The sequence below is a fragment of the Psammomys obesus genome, unplaced genomic scaffold (genome assembly GCF_907164565.1).
Source record: "Psammomys obesus unplaced genomic scaffold, mPsaObe1.curated_primary_1811, whole genome shotgun sequence".
In the NCBI taxonomy this organism is placed as follows: domain Eukaryota; kingdom Metazoa; phylum Chordata; class Mammalia; order Rodentia; family Muridae; genus Psammomys; species Psammomys obesus.
The window spans coordinates 14213515-14225987 of record NW_026596147.1 but is presented as its reverse complement, the minus strand read 5'-3'; the positions used below and the strand labels follow the sequence as shown (position 1 = coordinate 14225987).

The 12473-nt window shown below is 36.4% G+C and overlaps 1 protein-coding gene across 1 annotated transcript in view; it reads left to right on the top strand.

Moving 5' to 3' along the window:
• Neil3 (nei like DNA glycosylase 3) overlaps nt 1-11633 on the top strand; it is a 51400-nt gene extending 39767 nt beyond the window's left edge. Inside the window, exons 7-10 of the mRNA XM_055593616.1 lie at nt 1390-1559; nt 2991-3411; nt 10168-10342; nt 11246-11633. Of these exons, the coding sequence (XP_055449591.1) occupies nt 1390-1559; nt 2991-3411; nt 10168-10342; nt 11246-11428 (949 nt within the window). The 3' untranslated portion in view covers nt 11429-11633. The remainder of the gene's footprint in view (nt 1-1389; nt 1560-2990; nt 3412-10167; nt 10343-11245) is intronic.
• The last annotated feature ends 840 nt before the right edge of the window (nt 11634-12473 follow it).

Below are 12473 nucleotides of genomic sequence, written 5' to 3'. Positions count from 1 at the left end.
TTCAACAAAGCCTGCTGCCTTTCAGAGCAAGTTGTGGTGCCCAGGAGTTAGGTCAGGTGAACAATACTGTAGGCTGAGAGTTTTATACACACATGAGATACTGTGTTAGAAGTCAAGATGAAGATAAAGGGATCATAATGAGATGCATCTTAACTTTCAGATTTCCTTGTGCTATTCATTATTTTACCAAACAAGCCTGGATGTAAGGGCTTGTGTGTTTGCATAAAAAGAGGAAGGTGTTACAGAAGGCAAGGCTACCTTTGAGAGTCAGAGAAGCTATGCTCTTAAAACAATGTGTACTGTGTGGGCATTCTGCAAGAGCTTTTCTCACGGTTAACACTTGGAATTGGTGGCACTGCCGAAGCACTACCCACCTGGGTCCTGAGACAGGAAGTGTATTAGAGCCCTAGAAGCACACTTGTCAATTAGTAATGACCAGTGGGTAGAGAATCATGGTTTTCATTCGTCACTAAACATCAGGTTTGGCCTTACTGTTCCTTAACGTAAAAACTACATATGCAATAGTGATAACTTAGTCAACATAAAGAGGCTTTGTGAGAGCTAACACTTGAATATCTTTCTTCATCATTATGGATTAGGTAATCAGTATATTGCTTAGGAAATACTGTTGAAAAGTCTAGGATCTCTAGAATTTCCTTTTCTGGGAACATGAAGTCAGGTAAAGCTTTTCTCATTTTATTTCCTCCTTTATCCCCATTTTTAAAAAAATGTTTGTAATTATAATTACTTCATCTCTCCCTTTCCTTTCTTCCCTCCAAGCCCTCCCATATACTCATCCATGCTCTCTTTCAAATGCATGTCTTCTTTTTCATTTTGTTTTCAGTGCTCTATCCTTAGAATAACGTTTTCTTTTTCTGAATTAATTGAATAAGTAATATTTCAGCTTTGCTTTGGAAAGTACTATTTAAAATATTTGCAAAATGCTTCCTGCTGGTTATAGCAAATGCTTTTGGTTGTTTTGTTGTTTTGTTTTTTAAACATGGTACTATTTCTGAATTTAGCAACAATCAGTAAAACTTAGTTATCTTATGTGTCAGTGACTTTTTTAATTAATTTTTATTTTTTACATTAATTATATTTTATTCGCTTTGTATCTCAGCTGTAGCCTCCTCCCTCATTCCCTCCCAATCTCACCGTCCCTCCTTCATCTCCTCCCATGCACCTCTCCAAGTCAGTGACTTTTAAACAATAATAAATGGAATTGTGTTATCAATGTTTCTAAAATATCCAGAACATGTAAGAATAAGATATATATATTATATATAATATATATATAATATATATAATATATATATATATCTTAATATATATATTATATATATATTAAAACAGGTCTATGTATGATTGATTTAGAAGATTATTTTACAGCAAACTGCCAACAAGAAATGCTGCAATCAGCTGGACTTCTAGGAGAGAGGATTGCCTTCCAGACTCAGTGGCTAAGAAATCTGAAGAGCAGTGGTCCTGTGTGGTTTGTACCCTCATAAACCAACCCTCTGCTAAGGCCTGTGATGCTTGCTTGACCGCAAGGCCTGTTGGTAAGCATGACATTTTGTTTTGAGTTCATAAAACTTGTAAGAGGATTTATTGTCTAGGCAAGTAGATATTGTGCTCTACCTTGATAGTCCATAACCAAATGAAGTGCTTTCTGTCTCATGTTTAGAGGAATCGCCAGCCTTTTCTTGTAAACTAGGCTGATAGTCTGTTGAAAATATTAAAAAAAAAAAATGAAAGAAAAAAAAAGCAGAGAGGGAAAACATGCTTTTCCTAAAACAGTATGTGCCTTTGTATCTCAAACACTGAGATGATCACATCTGTTCTCTACTGTTTCTAATGAATTATTCAATAAAGCTTTGTTTTATGCAGATTTCAGCAACTTTCTAGTTTGTTATTCAGTCCAAGTGTTTCATAAATTGAAAGGGAGGAATTCTGTAAGAATGTCTTTGCAGGTGGAATTGAAAAATGCTGAATTTTTTCTCTTCTTTCTCCTTCCTACCCCTTGTTATTAAAATCTTTACCCAGACAATTGTACTGATTTCATTGAAATCCTTCAAAATAACTCTTTACAGCTCACAATCCTCGCGCGTTCAGAGAATGTAAAACCTCAGAGGAAACCTGTGATTAAGAGCCATCTCACTGATGCAGCTTCCATTGTGTTCTCAGAGTGTTATTTCTTTCCCCAATTAGAGATGAGAAAGTTCGTTCTTGACTTAAGGACCCCTGCATTGTATTAGCGGCTGTATTGTGTTGTGTTCCCCGGGCCTGAGAGGCAGCCATCACCCCTCCAACAGCTTTGCTAAGTCGCAGGGACTGCACCTCCTTTAGTATCACCCAAGAGAGAAGCTGCTGAAAATCAGTCTCGGATTTCTACATTTATTTCAGAATTCTGTAATGCCTTTATGTGTCTCACTAACTATTGTTTTCAGTTTTTGTATGTGAAGACATGTCTTACCTATAATATCGATCATATTATGATGCCGATTCCAAAATTCTAGGGTATTTGTTGAAGCCTTTATTCTCACCAACATAAAGGGTCCATATTTCTTTTTTACTAATGTTAAGGAAACTTTTCATTTGGTCCTGCAGTCAGAGAGATACTCTTGTCCATACATTAGTCTCTAGCTGCCAAGCCGAGGCTTTGTGGGATATTATTCTTAATTACCACTGTTTAATGCTTCACCTACTATTAACAGAACTGCTAGCTGATTAGTCTTTAGATATTTAAACATCAAAAGGCAAATGTAAATTGTTATTAACACCACCTTTCAGTTCCTATCGGTTGTTGATGTTTTATTTCCTAAGCTGAAGATGACTCACTACCTCATGTCCAAGTGAGCATCACAGCCACCTCCAGGTTGTGCCTATTTGCTTACTGTAATGAACTAAAATTTAAAATCAAATCTCTTTCAAATAATCAGTATATGTTATATTTTTAGGAATACTGTAAAATTACTTATCTTTTTTTCCAGATTCAGTGCTTAGGAGTGAAAAGAATTTCACTGCCTCTAACAGCTTAGTGAAGTACCCTTGTAATGATTTTGAGAAGACACATACAGAACTGAAGATCAACAGGAAAACTGTATTTGGAAGTATGACCCTTGTCTTGACTGATTTCAGCAATAGATCCAGTACTTTGGCCAGAAAGGAAAGCCCAAACCAGATAATAGGTGGGGAATTTCAAAACTTTCCTCCTAAAGACCTGTGTTTCAGTGATCCACAGCACCTCTCCAGAGAAGGAATAAACTACATAACTCAACAATCCAACAAGGCAAACATATCACCTACAGTTTGTACCCAGTCTAAATTATTTAGTTCAGCACATAAAAAATTGAAAACAGCTCATTCTTCGGCAACAGACCTTAGCAGTTACAACTCTGGACTTTCTAACAGGTATGGTATTTCTAATTTTGGTCTTTAGAGTATTTGCATTAAAGGTTTTGTTTTTGTTTTTGATTTTATTGCTTGTTTGGTTTTTCAAGACCTGGTTACCCTGTGTATCCCTGACTGCTCTGGAAGTCATTCACAGAGATCCACCTGCCTCTGCCTCCTGAGTACTAATATTAAAGGCTTGCACCATCAACACCCACCTTAGTATTTTTACAATCTGTAAAGCAATACAGACAATACAAATGTACTGCATCAGGTTCAAAGCAGGTAGAAAATTTATCCATTGCAAAGGAAGTTAAATTGCTTTTAGTAACATAAGCCCTGAAAAATTATCATAACAATTTGCTTGCTTTTCATTCTCTAGCTAATTAATGTTAGCACAGAAAAGAAATGGAACATATTTTCCCTTATCTCCAACAAGCTTTTTTTTCCTTCTTTTCCTGAATACAACCATATGTTCAATATGACATATTTGGAAAATATCAGAAAATATAGAAAACTCTTTAAAGCACCCATAGTCATACCAGTTATCTGCTGATATCTTATATACAGATATTTCTTGATTTCCAAGGTAGTCATAGCTCAATAAGCCTGTCATAAGTTGAAAATTCACTATCTTCACTCAGTCTTCTTAACATCAGTCTAGCAAAACATGGCACTGTAAGGTCCCAGTTTTCTCCTTCATGTCATGTGTCTTTTTGGGAGTTAAAGCTTGTCAATAATTGAGAGAAATCATTAGCTTGTATGCCACTAGCTTGAGTAAAGACCAAAATTTTGAGCCCTGGCTTCTACTATGTACCAGTTTCTTTTACACCATGGAAAAGTCAAAGCATTGTGAGTGGCACATCTGCATTTCTTCCTAGAAAAGCAAAGTTCTGAGGGAAACCATTATCTACAAAAGTTTAGTGTGCATCTTCTATTTTAAAAAAGCGAAACCTGAGACCCTTTGTTGCATTTCTATTACAGAAAGTCAGAAAGCTGGCTGTATCTTTGGTGATGTGGAATTTTTCTTCTTCTGTTTTAACCAAATTTTCTCAAAGAGCATCCATGATAATTTTATATCTAAAAAGAGAGATTACAACTCCTGTTAAGTACTATACATGCCAGATGTGTTTCATGAAACTGCCATCAGCTACAGGGCCAGGAGAAGATCCCCAACTGATAGCTGAGCTGTAAGAAGTGGGGCGTCCCCCTTTGCTTCAGGAGTATGGCAGCCAGCCTCTGCTGATCACCCTTACTAGCCTCATTCCCTCTCCTTACCTAGGCTTCCTGTCACAGCCCAGTAAGCATCCATCAGAAAAAGACATATCGCCACAAGTGGTTTTTGCAAATGTCTTCACCGCAATTCATTTGCTACACTCATACGTAGAATTTAAATTTTTAGAGGTATGCATGTATTGGGGTAGGGTGGCATGCAGAGGTCAGAAGACAGTCTACGAAAGTCTCAGCTCCCACTGTGTAGGTTCCAGGTGCTGCACTCAGGTAATCAGACTTGGTGGCAAGCACCCTTTGCCCACTGAGCCATTTCACGGACCCTTTGTTGCATTTTAAATGAAGAGTAAATAAAATGAATAATGTCTTTTCTTACCAAAGGAAGACAGTTACCATGGAACCTGAAGTACTTATAGGGGAATTTGATTAATAGATGTTCCTTATCTATGCTTTATTGATGAAGAGATTTCTCCACTGAACAGTGGGATGAGGGACCATCTGTTGTGAACTTTTTAAAATTGATTTATTATTTACTACAATTTATTCACTTTGTATCCTGGCTGTAGCACCATCCCTCATCTCCCAGTCCCACCCTCCCTCCTTCTTCTCCCCTTATGCCCCTTCCCTAGTGCACTGATAGGGGAGAGCCTCCTGCCCTTCTATCTGACCCTAGCCTATCAGGTCTCATCTGCACAAATCAAAATGACCCTGAAATTTCACCTTATACCCATCAGAATGGCTAAGATCAAAAACTCAAGTGACAACACATGCTGGAGAGGATGTAGAGAAAGGGGAGCCCTCCTCCATTGTTGGTAGGAATGTAAACTTGTACAGCCACCGTGGAAATCGATCTGGGACTTTCTCAGAAATATAGGAATAGTGCTACCTCAAGATCCAGCTATACCACTCCTAGGCATATATTCAAAATAAGCTCAAGTACACAACAAGGACATTTGCTCAACCATGTTTGTAGCAGCTTTACTCGTAATAGCCAGAACATGAAAACAACCCAGATGTCCCTCAACCAAGGAAGGAATGGATACAGGAATTACGGTACATTTACACAGTAGAATACTACTCAGCAATTAAAAACAAGGAAATCATGAAATTTGCAGGCAATTGGTGTAATCCACACTCTGGGAATCCTTAAAGCTTGCTTCATAACAATTCTCAGACAGTTTTTTTGCCCAGTATGTGCATTTATTTACAACATCTTATCCTGCCTTTAAATCTTCTATCATGAGTTAATCCTGATGATTTTGACCCTTAAAAATATTTTGTTCATAATCATTTAACACTACTAGTATAACTGTAGCTTGTGATATATTTGAACTAAGCTATGGCGGCCTGAACTTTTAACTGACTAGATAAATACATCTTTTCACTCTAGTTCTTACTAGTGCCTCAAAATAAAAATCAGGAAGCGCTACAGTCTGAGTTGCGAGGCCGTCCTGTAGAAGAAAATTGCTTTTAATCATGTTTCTTTTCACCAGCATAACTGGAAGGAAGTAGAAGTACTTGTTTTAAAGTTACCCAGATGAAATATCTGGCATATTTTTATTTCTTTCATGCTATTAAAAAAAAGACAATTTAACTAATGAATTAAGAATTTAAAAAATCATTAATGTAACCTTAAATTTAAATGATTTCTTCATAAGCCATTAACAGTAGAATCGTATGATTAATCACAGTGCACAGCATTGCTTAGAAATGTTACAGCTGTGTGTGTGTGTGTGTGTGTGTGTTGAATAGAAGAGCATCGGGATGAAACTCCACAATCAATCAAGATCAAGTAGCAGAATAAATGTCAAGTGATGAAATGAATTCACCCAGCAGCCCTTCTGCACCCAGCTACTTTACAAGGAATAAATTGCAAATTACTGTCATTTATTTCATTTTTTTCTCCTTGTCTGGCAGCTAGAGTGTTCATCTCCTGGACAAGATGCTTACCAGAAGTTCACCACGAAACACTGTTAAAACAGGTGGTCCACTCAGAATTTATAGCCAGTTTATTTTCTTTAGTAATCATAGGGTAATTAATTTGACTTTTGTTCCCTTAATTAGTGATCTCTTTGCTATGCTGTTGCATGCTACTTGACAAGGCTTATTTTTGGATTGGTCTCTAAATATACTTGAATGTTATTCACTTACCAGATGATAAATTAGATAATTGAACCAATTTTTAAGCAGTTAACAATAGCTTCTAAAATGAGTTTAAAATCTTTGATCTAATTACTGTAAACACAGAAGAACCGTGGTACATTTTCAAAGAAGCCATGTGTTCTAGCTAGAGTACCATGCAGAGGGTCACGGGGAACAGTAAAAGGACACCTCGGAAATCATTCCCATTTTCCCATGTCTGCTTCGTCAGTCTGTCTCCAAGTCCTTACCCTTGTGCTGCTTCACCTTTGGAGTTCTCAGTGCCTCACTTATTAAATTTCGGTTTACTTTAATCTTTGAAATAATGTTGGATGGTCAGATCCACATTCAGTTGGACCGATTAAGCCAGTAACTAGTTCCAATATAAGTTATATAAAATCCAATATAAGTTGTATATTTATGTTATATAAAATCAATAACTTATTAATTAATTAGTTATTGATAATAGAGCAGTTTGTCATAACAAGGATAGTTTTGAATCAATATATGATTTTTTTTATTGTTAATGTATTTATTTTTAAGGTGCTAAAGATGTGTTTTGCACGTACCAGACAGCAATTTTATCATTTTACTATTTATTGAGAACTTGTTATGCCTGAGTCTTTGTCCTTGATTCCAATGATGTCTACTGCAGAAAACTACAGCCAACAAGGCCAGATCTAGCCTAACACCTGTGTAATGTTTCATTTCCATTTGTCTAGTTATTTTTGTATTAAAAACAACAGAATTGACTAGTTGCCATAAAGACGCACAAGCTTAAAATACGTGTTGTCTGAAATGGTTTTGCCAAATCCTGGTCTACTTTATTACTATGCCATTTATAAACCAATATTCAAATGATGAGCCTAATTCACCAAACTAGTTCAACTGTTTTGTTTTGTTTTTTTTTTTTTTTAATCCTAAATTTACCTAGGAAAATGCTCTGCTACAGTTTAGAAAGTTTGTAAATAGTAATTGAAACAAAGAGGAACCAAGGTATCCTCGATGAAGCAGAACATTTCATTAGCCGGGATAATGTTTTCTATGGTAAAATTGAGGGTAGCTTATGCATATTTAGAGCTGATGTGATCACAGGTGGCACTCTTGGTTACATTAACTCAGCCCTTCACTGCTCAATGTGCATATGAATCACCTGGGAATCTTGTTAGCAAGCAGATGCTGATTCCAAAGTGATTTGGAGGAAGGGGTGGGTAGTTCAGTGAGTCTGAGGAGCCCCTGGGTGATAATAATGTTTCTAGTTAGTGGAACACAGTGTAGGTACCAAGGATAGGACAACATATAGACAGTTTTGTCTTCACCTTTATGCCAGGGAAGACACCTAAAGGAAGACAATGAAGAAGAGGCAAGGCATTGGAGCCTCTCCTCTTGAGTCCCACCCCCCCACCTTTGTTCCTCAGATAAGCTACAATAGTAAAGACTAAATCTCTTCTTAAGTCTGTGAAATTTTGGGATAAAATATAAGGCAAGTGAACTGAGAAATGTTGAACTAAAAGTTACCAAGTTTAACACTTCAAACATTGTGTAACATTGTTTCAGTTTTTTTACTGCTGTTGTTATTGCTCTCTTTTTAGTATTTTAATCTCAGGCTCCTCTCAAAGCCTGTGGAACTCGATCCCTAGCCCTTCCTTCTGTATTTAAGACAAGCTCTTGCCAGGCTTACCAGGCTGCGTTTGAGAAGACAGATCTCTTGTCTCATTCTTCTCGATGCTGGGATTACAGGCCTGACGCACCAGGGCCATCAAAAGTACATATAAAACTGTGTATTTATGTTTGCACACTTTAATATGCACCTTTTCATTAATTTCTACTACTACACTTAGCTTCATTTTGTTTCTCCCTTGAATTTTGCTTTATACTGTTTAGGACACCATTTCTATTTTCAAATCTCTTGACTTCTCTGTTGTCACCTGGATACTTAGCTTGTCTTAAAGTTACAGTTTTGAATCTGCAGATCATTGGTGGAAGAGAGGTTGTGGAAAACAAAAGCCTGGCCATTGCCTTCCAGATTTTCTATTCCTGATTTGGTGTGACCCATCTCTCTAAGATATAAGATCACTTACCAACCACTCTGAAGAGAGAAACAACAAAAATAGTTACTGGTGAAATATTTAATGAAAATACTGTCCATTGCAATCCCACTAGCTACTCCAATATTACAAATGGCAGCTTTCAAAACTGTATTAGATTCCCTAAGGTCTATGGCAGCAGATATTTTTAAAGTAATGTATTTAATCTTATCTTTCATAAAATATAAATTAGTTTCCTCACAAGTGAATGAGTATATCCTCTGAACATTCCAGTTAGATATGCTGCGTCTTTATGAGCATCATTATTGAAACAAATGTTACAAAATTTAGTCTTGTAAGCCAGGAGAAAAGGAAAATATTCAGGAAAAATTCGTGACCTTGAGGTAATTAATAAAATTGTTACTGTTGTTATTTTAGAAATATCCCCCAATGTGAAAATAGAACTTTTCTATATTAAGAGAATTACACATAGGGACTTGATGGAGAGGTTCAGGCCTTGTTTTGTTGTTGCATTTGTTTTGTTTTGGTGCTGGGAATCAAACCCACTTTATACATGCTAAGTGCATCATCTAAAACTGAGATAAGTTCCTGTCCCTTTTCTTTCATTGCCGTGAATACTTTTCTTCTGAACTGGTTGGTCCGTCCACACATATTATTTAAAACATACAAGATATAGAAAATTAAAAATTATAATGAAACTGCATATACACCCGAAGGACAGGATCAGCTCCTGGGCTCTCTTCACTGTGTGCAGAGACGACCTTCAAACACTCCTGTTAATTGTACACAGAGGAAACCCACCTGCTAAACTTCATAAAATGTACATTTCTTCTCTTCCAAGCAGCCTGCTTCTTACTCGAATGTTATTGTGATGAAAATAGTAATTTTGATCAAAGGAAGGCATAGAAAATTGTCTTTAACTGGACAATAGCTTTTCAAAAGATGGCCTCCTCAGGGCACTGATGAGAGTTTCCGCAGATGAGAAAATAATTAGCGATGATTGTTACCCTGCTTGCTTTGTGAGATGGGGTCCAAGTAGACTTGAGAATACCTTAGAGGAAATAAAAGTGAATATACTACAATACATGGTAAGGGAAGAAATGAATATCAGAAGTGAAAACTTAAGAAAATCTGATATAGTACTTACAAACTCAGCTGTTTTTATTCAGAAATTTAAGGTTTATGCCTTTGACACATAGTTTACAAATCAATTAGGATTACCCAAGGAATCAAAAAATTCAGAATTTAATAACCTATAATGCCTTCCTATAGGTGTAACGCTAAATGGATGAGGCAAAGTGGCATGAGTGACCTTTTCCGTGCTGCTCTCCTACCATTATTGTGCTCCCTGTCATTACAGTGAACCCCAAGCCAAGACAACACATGATACTCACTCTGTAAATACTGGCGTTCCTCGGTGTAAGAAGCACAGCCGCCTTTGTGTTCTCCGAGTTGTGAGGAAAAATGGAGAAAACAAGTGGAGGCAGTTTTATGCCTGTCCTCTCCCCAGAGAAGCACGGTGTGGATTTTTTGAAGTATGTATAAAATTCCACATGCTTACTGTAGTTCAAGTGAATTCTGGTTATTGTAGTGTGGCAAATAATCAGTTTTGCTTTCACAGTTATTTATTTGTATGTCTGTTTGTTTGAGATAGAATCCTCTCAAGTACTAGGATGACAATGACATACCAGTATGCCTGGGTTTGCCTTTCCATTTTAAATGGCTATATTAATATTCAGAGTAAAGCATGGGTGTTAAATCAGCAAATAATATTAATGACAGAAATAAAATGTTTCTCTTCCCATTGTGTAAACCTTCTTAAAGACATTCCCACGTGAAAGTCGATGACTTTTGGTCCTACACTTAAGATAAACTTATTTCATACTAGATTCACAGATTTTCTTAAAAACTATTTTAAATAATGGAAAAATATTAGTAATTTTATATTTCTAATACTATCACAGCTCCCTTAATTTCTGTCTTGAGACCAAATACTAAGAGCAGACTGGCATTTGCCTAATTTAGTCTGTGCAAGTACCTGCTAGGACCTTCTTTTGTCTAGTAGACTACTAGAATTTAGTGTTACAGTTAAAACAAATATTTGATAATATTTTACCTAAAACAGACATATAGATAGGACACTGGTGACAGCTTAATACCAAGGCTCTGGTAGTTTTCAGTTACTCTGGATAAAGGAAGGAAATTTATATGCCTTTAGATGAAGTGAAGCTTGGAATTTGGGCAATTTATGATGTGATTCAAACAAATTGCAAATAAAAGGCTTCTTTGACTCTTTCAAAGTGCAGCAACTAATAGTTTCTGTTTCACAATGCCAAATTGATAGTCACCAATCAGTATCACATCAAATGAGGCTAGTCCCGCATGTTCAGCGCTGTCACTTCATGTATTCTTTATAACGCCTTTTCTTTCTCCCTTAGTGGGCCGACTTGTTCTTCCCATTCTGCAGACATGGCAAGCGCTCCATTATGAGAACCGTGCTGAAGATTGGACCTAATAATGGGAAGAAATTTTTTGTATGTCCCTTTGAGAAAGAAAAGCAGTGTAATTTCTTTCAGTGGGCAGAAAGTGGACCAGGAATGGAACTTATTCCAGGATGCTAATATTTTCTCTTTTTAAACAAATGTCAGGCAAACTCAACAAACTCACAATGTTCAGTCCTCTTTATTTAGTAGAAAGCTTGTAGAATACCTGTGGTCCATATAAATTAAGAGAGTGTAGTATTTGAGAAGTATTCTTTGTTTAAATGTGTCACCTTCTCATTTTCTTTTGTAATAACGAACCCTGTTTCACCAGAGGGACAGGACATTCACTTTCAAAGGCATATTCAATACATTTAATAATAGTGACAATAAAGTATTGTTAGTCTGTTTTTGTGAGTTCTTTGGTTAACAGTAATTGGTTGGTAGGAGACTGTGTTATGCATAGCATTAGATGACATTCATTGTGTTAGGAACCCTCCCTCAGACACCCCACTGTGGACAACATGTGATTAATTGTATTCCTTATTTTCTTAAACTCAATTTAAGATTTAAGATCCTTTTTCTGAAAAAAAAATACTATATTCTCTTCAACAAATATTAAGTTCCTGTTAGACGCTAGAGATGCACTGAAATCTACAATGAGTTTCAGTATTTCCATGGAAAATTGTGGGGATCCAACCTAGTATAACACTTAGGACAAAAGTCACATGCTTAAAGACATGGGGATTGGTGTTTGTACTACTTTTAATTTTAATATCCTTTGTTACTTTAAACAAGTAAATCCATTTCCAGATCTTAATGTATGACTAGGCTTTAATGATAGCCTGAAGTGTTATCCGAAAGCCTTTTAAAAATTTTATTTGGGGTGTGTCTGTGCATGGTGTTGCTGATAAAACTCAGATCCATGCTCATGCATTCTACCATAGATCTTCATTCCTATGTTACCATTTTATTTCTAGTTTTGTTTTAACAGTACTTTCTTTCTTTAAAGTTAGACCAAATAACTATATTTCTCAAAGGGGGAGGGGGGAGGACTATCATTCATAAGGTATTTTTGCATGTTTGTAGAAAAATCCTTTCAGAGAAGGGTCAATGTATTTTTTAAATGGGCAGCAAACCCTTTTCTATTCTGCCATTAAATTGCCCATGCAGAACTGTGGAAGTT